This window comes from Plectropomus leopardus, chromosome 11 (genome assembly GCF_008729295.1).
Source record: "Plectropomus leopardus isolate mb chromosome 11, YSFRI_Pleo_2.0, whole genome shotgun sequence".
Lineage (NCBI taxonomy): Eukaryota > Metazoa > Chordata > Actinopteri > Perciformes > Serranidae > Plectropomus > Plectropomus leopardus.
Window position 1 is genome coordinate 3,129,012 of NC_056473.1, and position 14,469 is coordinate 3,143,480.

At 39.1% G+C, this 14,469-nt stretch overlaps 1 protein-coding gene across 1 annotated transcript in view; it reads right to left on the minus strand.

Annotated features, from left to right (window-relative positions):
- LOC121950448 (RNA polymerase II elongation factor ELL) overlaps nucleotides 1-14,469 on the minus strand; it is a 39,027-nt gene that overhangs the window by 3,921 nt on the left and 20,637 nt on the right. Inside the window, exons 4-11 of the mRNA XM_042496446.1 lie at nucleotides 13,875-14,029; nucleotides 10,208-10,449; nucleotides 8,683-8,807; nucleotides 4,870-4,984; nucleotides 2,930-3,386; nucleotides 1,898-1,961; nucleotides 1,281-1,452; nucleotides 1,133-1,177 (exon numbers count right to left, since the gene is read on the minus strand). Coding sequence (XP_042352380.1) covers nucleotides 1,133-1,177; nucleotides 1,281-1,452; nucleotides 1,898-1,961; nucleotides 2,930-3,386; nucleotides 4,870-4,984; nucleotides 8,683-8,807; nucleotides 10,208-10,449; nucleotides 13,875-14,029 — 1,375 coding nt within the window. The remainder of the gene's footprint in view (nucleotides 1-1,132; nucleotides 1,178-1,280; nucleotides 1,453-1,897; nucleotides 1,962-2,929; nucleotides 3,387-4,869; nucleotides 4,985-8,682; nucleotides 8,808-10,207; nucleotides 10,450-13,874; nucleotides 14,030-14,469) is intronic.

The window sequence follows — 14,469 nt, forward strand, 5'->3', positions numbered from 1 at the left end:
TGATTTTATTGGTTAAAATATCACATTATATTCAATCCCATAAAAATGGTCTGCAATCTCAGTCCTCAATAACATGTTCTGAATGTTGCTTTGAAAATGTTCTTCCTTTGTTCTCATGTGACATTGTGGGAATGTTTTATAAAAGGAGTGTGCGGTGATCTGCCACCTCTTGACATCATTAATCTAACAGCTTGAATCTAAAGGAGTACATTGACTGTAAGAAACTTCTACTGTGAACAAGCAGACTAAAGTTTAAAAACACCACACAGTGGCCCCTTAAATAATGTATTATTAATTTCATGTATCGGGTTGGCTGTGGTTCCCCCTGGCCATCACGTGGTGGCACTACTGCATGTCAGAAAGAAAGGATTTACAGGTTTACATGAGGTTAGATGTCAAATGTCTTTAGAATACAAATCAGTGTATGACTAATATGGGAGGGGGTCCACGGGACATGACATGATAGATGATAATATGATTACAGGCAATGTTAAACTGTCAGGTGCAATCACACAAGATGTTTCCCTAGACAGCAATCTGTATAAAAACCTTAACTGAGGCAGAATTTTCTGAGCATCTACAGAACTGTGTAAATTGTTGTTCCAAAATACTCATGCCAATAAATCTAAAAAGAAAAGAATCCTAATCTCTAAGTGAATTGACAAGCTTTATTTTACTTTATTTTATTTTATCTTATTTTATTTATTTTTACTTAAAAAAAATAGTAAATTCAAAAAATTTATTTCAAAAGTTTCTGTTTTCCTTTTATTTTTAAGGTTTCTTTCTAAGACAAAACAGTGTATGATTAATATGGGAAGGGGTCCAGGACATGACATTATCAATGATAATATGATTACAGATGTTATACTGTCAGATGCAGTAAAAATGTGAAAATGTTTCCCTGGACACCAATCTGTGCAAAAGCCTTGTCTGAGGCAGAATTTTTGAGCATCTACAGAACTGTGGAAATTGTTGTTCTTTCGTTTATTTTACTTTATTTTACTTTTACATGCAAAAAGTTCCTTTAAATGCTTCTCAGGAATGAATGTGTTAGTGTGAGGTTCTTGCATGAGGCCCAGTGCACAGAGCTACAAGTGTTGAAATGAGAAAAAATAAAGTAAATACTTCTTACTTTCTTATACTTTCTGTACTTTTGCAGTATTTGATCCTCCATGAGCTGGAAAGAGAACAAAAGAAAAAGTGTTAGGGTGGCGTGTGTCTGATCAGTTGGTTGTTTGATCAGAAACAGAGACGTTAAAGTCTCCTGGTGCAGACAGTACCTTGTACTCTTGTGTTCCAGGGGAGAGCGTGTTGATCTTTGAGCCCAACTGAACAAACATCTCTGTGATAGCCCCAATCCGGTCATGAAGAGCTCTGTATTCATCATACTCGGCACAGAAGTCGTCCTTGTACTGTTGACGCTGTTCCAGTGCTGTTATAGTGCTGTATTTTCTGGGGGGGGCATAAACAAGATGTTATTTTAAAGCAGAACTGATCTTATTCAAAGTAAGTTCAATTCCTACCAGTAGGTGGCACTGCAGAGACCTGACACGTCACGCATTTAACAGCATGATGTGTTGACCAGATGTATAAATGTAAGACATAAAATCATGTGTTTGCTTCAGGGAAGCTTTGTGACAGCTCATTTAGACATGTGTTTGACTTCCCTCTGTTTATGCCAATGTTTTGAAGTAGATCCCAACCCTTTTGGGACAAGCTGGTTTCTTTTCTCAACAACAGTGTGAAACCTAAACTTGTCACTGACAGATTATATCAACAATGATTTATGAGGAACCCACTGATTGTTGGGATTACATTCCTGAATCATAAATCCACTCTGAATGTGGGTTTATTACGCATAGCACAGTCAGGGGCAGAGTGTGAGTTTGAGTCTTACATTAAATAGTCGGGCAGTTCCTCTGCTGAGGTTCGATTGACTGGTGTTTTCACTCCCTCATGGTCTGCAGATAGGAAAAACACACACACACACACACACATTAGAAAAAAATGTTAAAGCAATCTGCCAATGCAAATGTGATAATGTGCCCATCATATCAAGGCCGATGGGAATCATTTATCACTCTCTCTGATAAGAGATGTGGTCCAAGGCAAGCAGTGACGTCAGCAGCCCAGAGTAGGAGGCAATGCTGCCTGCTGACTCGCTCGACCGTAGGTCACCCAGCTGTTTCACAGTCAATCATCAACAGACTGCAGCGGGGAGCGAGGACTGGAGGGCAGAGAAAGCGCTTACAGTCCGAACAACACTCACTGCTCTGTCTAATATGAAAATATATGAACTGCTCCTTGTGGGCCTCCAGCAGCAACTTTTACTTAACCCAGAGATTTTCTTTTTGCTAAATCACAACTAATAATGTCATGGCCGGAACATGTCATATAAAACAGACTAGGGGGTAGACAGATTATCGACCTGGCTGATTACTGGGCCAATATTTGGCATTTTGACAATTATCTGTATCTGTGTTGTATTTTATTGATCATAGATAAAATTGATTAATTTAAAAGTGCAAAGAAAGTGCACGGGAGGAACTTTTACCTTAGCTAACTACTTTAATTTTTTAATTTTTTATTTAGATTTTCACTTGACTATAAAAAAAAAAGTTGCTGAGAACTTGCTGTATATGATGTTGACAGTTTCTGTTTTGATAAAACATTTGCTAAAGGCATTTAAACAAACTTTTGTGTTGGAGTTTGTTATATTACAAATTCTAAACATTGACAGAAAGATTTTCATTTTTATTGTAAATGCATATCCGTTCCAAATACCGGTTATCTGTCTTTTTAATAACCGATATTGGTGTCGGCCCTTTAAAAAACAATATTGGCCAGCCTCTAAAACAGACTCATGACAGCACAATAGGATGCATAAAGTGTGACAGAGAAGACAGTTTTATAGTTTAATGGTTTTTACCTTTGAGATTTTCTCTGTCCTGCTTTAAGTCTGGACTTGTCTCGATCCAGTCTGGTTTTAAGCGCTCTCGTTCTTTGTCTTTGTGCTTTTTGGACCTCTTCTTTTTGTGTTGGCCGTTGGTGAACGACTGGTCAGTGCAAATGGACATGTCAGTGTGTGGCGGCTTGGGGCTGGGTTCAGTGGCAGCTGGCTCTGTCCTCTCCACTTTGGGAACAGTGGATGAGCCGCTGAGCTTGTGTGGCGAGTACAGACCATGTGGGCTCCCCTGGAGATGATTGCTGGTTTTGTCGAACTCCAGTTTGATCTGCACTCGAGAGTTTCCGTGACTGGAGGAGCTACGAGCCCCGTTGGTGCCGCAGTCTCCATGAGACGGCGACTGCAGAGGCAAACACTGGTCTAAAAGTCTTTGTTTTTTGGGGGTTTGACAGTTGGATGGGTCCGAGGGCAATGGCCGTTTCTAGAGTCAAAAATAAACAATACATAGTGACTGATTTAATTCAACTTTTGGATATTAGAGTGCATGATACATGAGATGTGCTAAAAGTTCCTTCATATTTACATTGCGGTAATACTTAGACATTTTGTGTTTGCTTTTTTGCTGCAGGAAGTTAGAGAGTTTTTAAAACTTTGAAAAAAAAAAGACTAATAAATCTGCCTTCAGCCTTCTGCCTTCTAGATGAGAAGACTGACACCACTCCCCAGAGGTGGGACCAAGTGATTGTTTTGCAAGTTACAAGTAAGTCTCAAGACTTTGAATTCAAGTCCAAAAATAAAGTCTCTCCCTTTTACTTTTGAGTCCTAAAAAAGTCATAGTACACTCTTCACCAAATATAGTGCAGTTTTAACAACAGAGTGATAATATATTTCATTACAAAAATCAGGAATGCCCTTTTTAACCCTTAGGGCCCGCTTTCATATTAAACACACTCTGGTGCTCTGTGCAAAAAATGCACTTTTCAAAATCAAGGTTTAAAGAATATTAATACATTAATATTATTTTCCTCTGTCATTGACCTATATTATTATTAGATTTTTGATTATTATTTTCAGAATTTTAACCCTTAAATACCAGGTTTTGTCATGATGTCACAATACTTTTATCGTGCTTTTTATCTTGCTGTGCAGCACTTTGGAAACCTTGTGTTTGTTAAAATCGTGCTATATAAATAAAGTGGATTGGATTTTAATCTCTAGGAAGGTATCAAGTATTTTCAAGTCAAAGGGCTCAGGGCCAAGCGAAGCACAAGTCAATAGTGTTATAATCCAAGTGGAGTTTCAAGTCTTTCTTGATTTTGTCAAGTTGACTCTAAAGTTGTCAAATTTGTGATTTGAGTCCAAGTCATGAGACTGGAGTTCACACCTGTGCCACTCTCACATCAGAACTGTAAATATGAAGCTATAGCCAGCAGCCAGTTAGCTTATCTTTGCATGAAGACTGGAAACAGCAAGCCTTGCTCTGTCCACAGGGAACAACAGCTCACATATTAACACGTTTATCTCACTTGTATGAGCCATTCAAAAACAGAAATGCAAAAACAACAATTCATTGTTTTACGGGGGGTTATGTGCTGGGCGATTTCTAAGTCAGGACCAGCACCTTCATGGAGTGTCTGCTGGTTGTTGACAACTGATGCCCACCGAGAAATAGGACCGCACATAAAATGCTATGCTAGCTATGTTTTTACCGTACAAGACATGAGAGCGATATTTCTTTTCATCTTAGTCTCGAGAAGAATGTGGATAAACATTTTTCCCAAGTTGTCCAACTAATATTTTAATTTCCTTTCAAGCTTTATTTAGTCTGACACTACAACAAAAAAATCTAGCAGTTTATTATTTCCAGTAATGTGTATCTGCAAAGGAGGAAGCAGCCTATCTATTCTTAGTGTTATAAGAAAGAAGAAGTAGCAGAATAGAATTCATTCAAGGTGAATAATTACCACAGAGAGATTCTTGGCAGGACTGAGATGTGCTGGAGAGTCCCCTGGAGTTTTGTGGAATGAATGGTTGGACTGGGGACTCTTCAACTGGCTACTGTGGAGTGGCTGCAGTTTCCTGGAGAAAGATTGAGAAGACAACACCTTCAGCTGGTTAGTAACAGCGAGGTAAATGGCCTGTAAAGCTAAACAGGAAGAGGCTGTAAGTAGGTCAGCAGATTTATGAGCAAGTGGATGAGCATTTATTAGCATGCGGCTTCCAGAGAAGACATTAGTGGCAGTTTTTCCACGGAAGAAAGGATAATCATTGACATTACAAAATCTTTGAGACGTGTTATCAAAGTTTTTTTCGAGTTTATGTGGTATGTTTTGTTTTGTGTCTCTAGTGGTGCAATCTACAGGAGGCAAGCACAAAGACGAAACACAGTCCACTGAACAGAACAATAACAGCAGATTTAACCTCTGGAGGACCAGACCCTCCTCTGTTAATCTGCTTCCTACAGCTCCTTCCTCAAACAGATGCTACGACAAAGTCACACCCTCAACAGGATCCATGCACCCCTTTTAATCATGTGCTCAGTATGATTAAAAGTCAGTGAAATGATAAAAGTCGACCGAATAAGAAGAAGCTACTCCGACCGATGAATGAACTACAGCAAATAAATCTGGAGTTTACAGTATTTATAGGCTATCACAGTTTTATCACACTTGGCAAACAATTTGATGACTACAATTGCAAGCGTTTTACACTTAGCAGGGGTGGCAAACAGAGTGGGTTGTGCAATCAGCCAACAGGACTTGAGCTCTTTCCAAAGCGCTCATGAAGCACATGGCCTGCATGTTTACTGGCAGGCAGAGGAAATGTACGAGGGGAGAAAGCTCGTCCTGAAAAGCTCAGCCTTGCTGCTCTGAACCCTCCATGCTAATGCCATTTGGCAACACGGTGCAGGGAATATTTTCCTCTGCTTTGATGTGTCCATTAAGAGATTCATCAGTGCAGAGAAGTAGTCATTTAGAAGCTCCCCTTTCAACATGATCACAGCAGACTTCTACATTAATTCAGTGGCCTTTCTGTATCAATGCCAGCGCTGTCAAAACGCATCCATCCCTTGGTCTTTTACTGGCTCTCTTAAAGTCTAAAAGAACTTTAGAGCAATAGTTTAACAATTTGGGAAATAATCTTATTTGCTTTCTTGCTGAGAGTTAGATGAAAAGATACACAACATTCTCAGGAGTGTAAAGTAAATGTAAGGGCCCTGACACACCAAGCTGACGGTCGGATGTCAGCGGGCAGGTTTCTGTTAACCCTTTAACACCTGCATTGACATCAATTTTCTTGTGCTGCATTCAGATGGCTTTCGTTAGTATTTAAACCTCTGAAACCCGAGAAAATTAGCTTGGTTTATTTAAATAACACGGGAAAAAACATAATGAGCAACTTTTTGGAACAAAACAAAAAAAAGTAAAACGTGACCAGGAAATGATTTGAGAATTATTTGGGCAGATAATTAGATATTATCAAAAAAGGGGGGGGAAATGTCCAGCAAACTAAATTTAAAATGTTCCTAATTGTAGATTTCGTGCAGGAGGACCACTTCTTAATCCAGCTTAGATTTGGCAAGTTGCTAAAAAACATCAAACTTGTAAGTAAGATTTCCGCACACTTGCATCTTTGCAGTGTTTCACTTTATTCTGAGCTTTCAGTCAGCTTTTTCCAAAAGTTCAGAATAAAGTGAAACACTGCAAAGATACTTAGTTATATATCTAAAATTATGTTAAAGAAAATAGGGGAAAAAACACATTTTTGATGTCATTTTTTTCCTGTGTTTTGTTTGTTTGTTTGTTTTTACTTTTCTTTCTTTTCAACTAATACCTTGCTCATTTTTGGGATTTATGTGAAGTTCCTTGTCAAGCCAATTTGCCCAGCTTTGAAAGGGTTAACCCTCAAACTGCACAAACTGAAATTGCGAATATAAAAGATGGAAACACATCAATTAAAAAAAAAATTTCTCCTTTATCTCAAAAACGTTTTTCTGCTTGGTATGAGGTGGTGTTTCAGACGATTTGAAAAAAGCCAAATTTCACTAAACTGCATTGGAAACACTTTTTTTTAGCTTTTGTAGGTCATAGAGGTTATAGGTTATAGGTGTTATTGCATCTTATAACTCTGGAAGTTTTGAATCCACCGTTACTCTGTTAAATCGTGGACTATCACCTCCCAGAAATCCCTCATATGTGGCCGCTCCCATGTATAAGGGGCTTGCCTTTCCATTATCGCTCACATAACACGCCTATGTGGCCTTGGATTGGAAATAATGACGGCTAGTGTGGTGGCTGCAATATAAATAGACATAAGTTGCATAGCATCGTGAGAGAAGTCACATAAAATCACTCAGTGGAAACGCAGTCACCTGGCAATTTTGATTTATAGACTTTTTGAAAATGTCGCTTAAGTTTTGCGCAAATTTGGAATGGAAACCGACTAGTTAGAATTTGTCACCCCACATTTGGCGGTATGTCACGCACTGTTGGCACAAGTTAGGCCTTGTCAGCGTTGTTTTGGCTGTTTCAGCATGTTGAATGACTGAGCCTGTTGGAGATGACTGAGCCTGTCAGTAAATGAAATCTTTCTGATTGGGAGTTACACTCACGAGAAGAGAAATGGAAGTCAGGAAAGCAAAAAAGTAACTAATGTCAACTGAGCATGAGAGTGAAACACATATTATTATGGATAATATTTTGAGCTTTTTTGCAGAAATGTTTGTAATTGTTTGGGTTATTCGTCTGTTGGTTACTGTAGGTCTTCCAGTTTCCCTTCCTGAATGATGAATACAGATTACCACCGCTTGCTGATATGGAGAGATATTTCCTCTCACACAGGTGCTGAATGTTTATGATTTTGTGGGCTTTGGCTGTAGTCTTTGCAGTGTATTCAAATGCAACTTTTGACGCAGGCGACCTGAGGTGATGCAACAGTTGGCCTTCGTCGCTGTTAATTCTGTGGAATCTGTTGGGTGTGTCTGGGCCTTTAGGCTACAGCCAGCCGGTGATGAACTTAGCACAAAGTCTGACTCTGTCCAAAAGGTAACAAAATCCCCTGTCAGCACCTCTAAACAAAATATAATGTGTGTTCTTTTGATGTGCTAGAAGGCTAACTTTGTAGATCCAGGCCGTAAACTGTATAAAGATGGACAACATGACAGTTACTCCAAAGTGTAGCTTTTCAGTCTGGATCACCCCCTGGCTGTAGTATAGGTCATAAAGCCTGCCCCTCCATGTTAGTAAATAGGCCATGGGCCAAACTAAAGACTAGTACACACCAAATAAATTTTCCCCAAAGATGGTTTCTGTCACAGAAGGTAGTTCTTGTCACCCTCATGTTTGTTCAAGTGTTTGTTTTTATGATAAGTTTGGTTTTAATGAGTTATACTATGAAAAAAGAATTTTCTACCATGATTGACAGCTGTGAAAGCCTATCCATGCACTCGCATTTAATGGGGCTGCTTGTGATTGGTCGCACTGGTGTTTTGGCAGGAGATCCCTGACCGTGGATATCACTTCTGGGCAGACTCTGGCTCCAAATGATGTCACCAAAACACAATGGTATCCGGGATATTTTAGCTTTACTTAAGTATAGCAGGGGTAAGTGGGGGCGTAGCGTAGACATAACCATATCATTCTTCTCATTTCACTGGTGCGTATTTCCCAAAATGTTGGACTATTGCTTTGAACAGATCATTTCACTATACATTTTCTATCTCACAATGGAACACAACACAAAATGTTTTTGTGTATTGTGGAAAACTTCATTCTCACCTGATCAGGAGCCTGTGGATGAGCTGCTTCTCCTCCTCTAGATATCCAGGCCAGTCTCTCTGTACATGTCTGTAGAGCTCATCCTTCAGAGAATAGCTGTGGTCTTTAGAGTTCAGTTTACCAACCTGAAAAACAGACAGTACCCAGTGTAAATAAATCAACAGAAAGAGGATAGAGTATAAAAGGAAAAGAGGCCAGCTGAGGTTGTAAAAGTACCAAACTGTGTTAACCTGCTGTAACTCCACCTCATGTTTAAATAAAGACCTGAGCTCTACTCAGTGGGTTCATACTGTTTCTGCAGTAAACAGTTTTACTCTGCCCTCATACAACTTAATCCTGCTGATAAAAATCTAGACAAACCAACCACTTTCAATTCTGAAAGTAGTCAAAGCCCAGCTGGAGACGCCCCACCCCTCTCCTGTCAAAACACAATCTTCCCCTCTAAAGATAATTAAAGCACAGCCCTAATTACAGCTACCAGCGGCGGCACAGTCTCCACTTGATGATTGCAGTGGGACACTGAAACATTGTGAACACAGGAAATATGCCTGACATAAAGTTACTGACATCACCTTTTTATAGCTACACAGCAGTTCATTAGTGTCATTAACAAAATCGCAAGTTAGAGACTACTTAAGGTTTGTCATTTCAATCTGTGACCTCGTGTCACCTGACACTAAAAGCAGCTAAATTTCTATTTATCACACTTAACACTTGGGTGTTTTCTCAACCCTTAGGGCCCGTTTTAATATTATACACTTGTATCGCTCTGTGCACAAAATGCGATAGAAAATACGATTTTTCAAAATCAAGGTTTAAAAAATATTATACATTTATATTATTTTTTCATGGAGCTAATTTCTTTTACAAACATCAGTTCTAATCATAAATATCAAATATTCTTTAACATTTCAGAATTTTTACCCTTTAAATGCCAGTTTTTTTGTCATGAAGCCACTTTGTTTTTAGATGGGAAAAAAAAAAAATATTATTTTCAATATACTACATGCAATGTATATATTTTTTATTATCTCAACTTGGGCAATGTCAAAGATTAGCAGCAACATCGACTGTGACAGTGCAACTAGTAAAAAAAAGTAGCATGTATTTTCTCCATATGCCAAACATGGTAGCAAAAAAAAAAATTTCATTAAGTGAAAAATTGTAAAAATTTACAAATTACAAGGCAAAAGCCTGGGATGACACCCAGAAATAAAACACTGCATGCTTTTATGCTTTGATGGCTGTGGGATCAAAAAATGCAGTTTGAATGGGTTTCAGTAGTGCATTTTTTGTACTTAACACAATGGATGTAACAATGTAGTTTCCACTGTGTATTTTAGACTCATTGTAGAAGCTGAGCTGGAAATTCCAAGATTAAACTAAAATACACAGTCTTGCCAAAATGTATGCCCTATGCATGCATGCGTAAAATACGCCAAACAGTCCCCAAGGATTAAACTTTACATCTGAGTATATTTCATCATTAGTTGACTGTGTTTACATTACATGCCAGATGTCTCACCTCGTCCAGCACTGAGGTCAGATCAGCCTTGTCCTTTGGACTGGCCCGCTCCCTCTCCAACCACAGTAGCAGCTCAGGTTTCCTGTAGGGCTTTAAGGCCAGGAGATGAATGATGCGATCTCTCAAGGGCCGGTGTGCCACAGGGCTGGGAACCAGGCTCCTCTTGTTGCTCGGGGAGTGCTTGCTGCTGCTATCTGAGCCTGATACCAGACCATGCTTTCTCTGGACCTTTACGTACTTACCTAAGATCAAAACAAAGGGACACACAGCAGAGGTTCAACATTAGACTTGTGGAAGATAAGGGCAAGTTTCCACTGAATCAAGTAGTTATCACGACAGGAATCTAAAGCTGTTTTTGAATACCGTTGCTACAATACATAAAACTAGAAGAGAGCAAGGAGATAATAACTCATCTGATAAAAGGATTCATATGTTGACAGTATCCTGTAATAGCACTGAGCCGACATATCATTCCTAATCCAGTCCTCGGGCCAGTTATACAAATCACGCCCTGATTCTGAAAGAGCGGCCTGCACACGCCACATTTTATCTTCATCTTCATCTCTCTATTGTCATGCAGTCTGCTCTATGCACATGTAACAGATAATCTGAAAAAGCAATTTACATACATAAATACCTCGAACACGGGACTGTGCTCATGCACTTGTGTCAGCGTTGCAGAGGTAATGTTGTTGTGAGTTGGAAAGAGTGAAAAGGGTTAACAGTAGGTTTTGCGTACTGCTGAGTAAACATGAGTGTGAAACTAAAGCAGCTAACACAGAGAGGCCCTTTCTTTCTGTTGCAGTACTAATTCAGCTGGACCCAGGCAGGCAGTGCTAGATATCTGCAGACCGTAATCTCATTACAACCTTTAAACCATACTTTCGAGGTTGCTATAGGTCGAAAACCAACTGCGCTTGCAGGGAAGGTATGGTTGAACATGTACACAGGGTGTTTTAAAACCCAGTGATGCTGTTAAAGCTGTGTAATTTCTAAACATAATTCAATATTTTAGTTGTAACAATATACAAAGTTTCTTTCAAACTGAGTCTTTTTAAATCTACTTTGCAATATGCAACAGTCTTGCAGGAGCTTGTTTCAACATCTGCCTTGGATCAGGTCATGAAAATGTCAGTCAAATATCCTCCCTGCACTGAAACAACCTGTACTGCCACATTTTAAACAAGCACCAACTAGAACCATTGTTTGCTGGTGATAAATTAAAGCAGCTTAAGAAAAGTTTGAAGACTCTTAAGGCAGCTTTTGTAGAATGATACTTCCCATGATGACAGAAATGTCTCACTCAGGATAACTGACAAGCTTCACAGAGTTGTGGGTGTATATGAACATTGACCAAACCCTGAAAACAGCATCCTTTTGCAATAGTGTATTGGTATTACAGAGGAAAATAATTACAAATGCTTAAAGAAGTACATTACAGCTGGTCTTTTCATAAAACTGGGCTGTCTATGCAGAAGAAAGAAATGGGTGCTCCATGACCACAGCAAACAGAAAGGGTTGTCGCAGTTGCTTTTCCACAAGACGTATAAAACCTACAACTACCAGAATGCACTGCACCAGACATATAAAAGCTCCAGCTAGTGGCTGACATAATGCGACTTTGGCCGTTTTGGCACATAATATGGCGGCAAGCTGGTAACACTCTTGAATTACAGTTAAACAGTACATTAAAATTTGTTTCTTACAACATTTTAGGTGAGAAACTTGTTCATGTAGTATCAGCACTGCTTAATTTTACCCTTTGATCTTAGGTTTTTTCAGCCTCTGTTTTTATAATACAGAAAAAAGTATGGCACCATTTTCACAAAGTCTTGTATTACAGCCAAACAGTACACTAAAAATGTTTCTTACAACATTTTAGGCATAGGGTAAAACTTGACAGCACTGATCAAATACAAATTAAGATTTTGTGACTACACTGTGTATTTCATACTTAAATTGTCTTCAGAAACACATTTTAGTGCACTGTTTGGCTATAATACAAAAATCTGTAAACGGAAGTTGCTGCCATGCTTTTCTCTGTATTGTAAAAAAGAAGGCTGAAAATACTGAGATCAAACATATCATAAACCTACTTTAGCTTACTGTTTAATTGTCAGCTGGCCACAATATTGCTTCCTATGTCAAAACTGTCAAACTTGAATTACATCATCCTCTATTAGAAGCATTTACTGGTTTGATGTGGTGCAGTGCATTCTGGTAGTTGTGGGTTTTCTATCTCTTAAACAAATGCAAATTCCATAGCCCCTTTTCTCTTTTTTTCTCTGATCATATAGCATCAATTTCAAAAGTATTTACATCTCTACTATTGCCCAGACCAGTTTTATGAAAAGACAATCTTTCTAAAAATTACATACTTCTTTAACTAGGAAATAAATGACTTCAAAACAAAAAAAATCCCTTATTTAGGAAAACTTTTTCAACTTGTCCAACTTACAGCATGTACACATTTCAGCTGCATACTTGTTAGTGCCTCTTTGCCCCTGAAAGCTACTGAACTTTAAAATCATACATTATCTAAATTGTGGACATTTTTCTACTCTGCATCCTGTAATTGTGAGCTGGTAAGTGGACATTTTTTTCTGATGAGTATAGTATTACTGTACCATAAAAAGACAGTCAGTCACCACAAAACAACTGTGAGCTCTCCACTGCATATATGGCAGATACTCTCATCCATGACCCGTTTATTTCTCTCAGTGGTGTCCACAATAAGGTAACTACAGTTACATATTTGAAAAGACAAGTTCAGTGTATACCAGGTGTCCTGTAACTGCATATTTTTAACCAGGATCTCATGTCTTTTTGTTTATTTGATGCATGCAGGCGCCACATTAGATTTATTTTGTAAAAGCCTATGAGAGACTATTACAGCAGCAAAGCATGGCATGTAATGTGTAAGAATCAGCTCCAACAGCTGGCTTCTACAGCAATTACCCTAAACATCACGTTGGTCTACAAAGCATGTTTCCATTCATAAAATATATACTACACAAGCATTTTAATTCACACAGGACCTCTAAATGTCATGAAGCCTCATGAGAAGGTCATTTATAAAGTTGTAGCACGGTCAATTTAATCGACAGTAACTCTAAAACCACGACTCGGGCAAAGAGACAGCAATAAATAAAGAAAATTAATTGCAAGAAGACGATCCTGCATGTCAGACCTGGATCACTCAAGCTTAAACACAGCCTCTTCTTAAGATGATATTTAGTGGTATTTCATCAAATGAAAATGAATTCAATTCCAGTCAGTGTAATTTCATTTTAGGCAAAACTTCATCAGCATGAGACTTGTTAGCGCATACTTCTGGCAAACTCAATCACATTAATGGTGCTGGCAGGCAAGCTGGCACAGCGCCTGAGCAATCTGGTCAAAATGAAAGGAAAATTACAAGACAGAGAGGCATCCCTCTCGCATGAATAATTGCAACGCAGCACTTTGATCAATTATGTGATAACTTCCACACCATATGGCAATTATCAGTAGGATGAAATGGTAAGAAGCGATGGTTTAAAAGCTCTCTGGGAACATGAAAACTCTCCAGTTATCTGTCCTTGATCCATACGTGCTTGAAGGTTGCTATAAACTGTGGCTGGAAGACACACCAGAATGTAGATACAGCTATCAGGCAAAAGCTTACTTGGCCCTGGCTTGATCTCAATAGCTGAGCGGCTCCAGATGTCCTTCTCCACCTGAGACATGCGCTCCCGGGTCGTCTGGTAGGAGTCATCTGTGGCACAAACTGTGATCTTGTCCTGAATGCTGCCCTGGCCCTCCAGGTGATCCCTGCCCTCCCTGTGTGGAGGAGGAAGGAGGAGAGAGGAGACTTTATAGAGAGATCAAGCTGACAACTTCTCCTGCTCGGCTCAGTTAACTGCCCATTTGTCAAACACATGCGTTAGAGATTCGTGCTGTCATGCAGTAATTTGTGGTGCTGTCTGACACACAAACTGTTTCTGTGACTTGTGCCTGTGTGCAAATTCTAATATTATGTTATAAATCAGTTACAAAGACTAAAATTTGCAACCCTTTAACCAGCCCTTCGACACTGCAGAGCCCAAAACACAACCTCCCTGTTCTCAGTTTTTACTGGTCACACCTCTGTGGTTAGCCGTGGCTGTTATTGTCGTCTTGTTTGAATATATTCTGACAGTGGTGCAGTCTGCTGTTGTAGTGCTGTAGAGAGAAGCCACTGTTCGGTGAAGCCCTGCGGTCTCAGTCTGACACCAAATTTA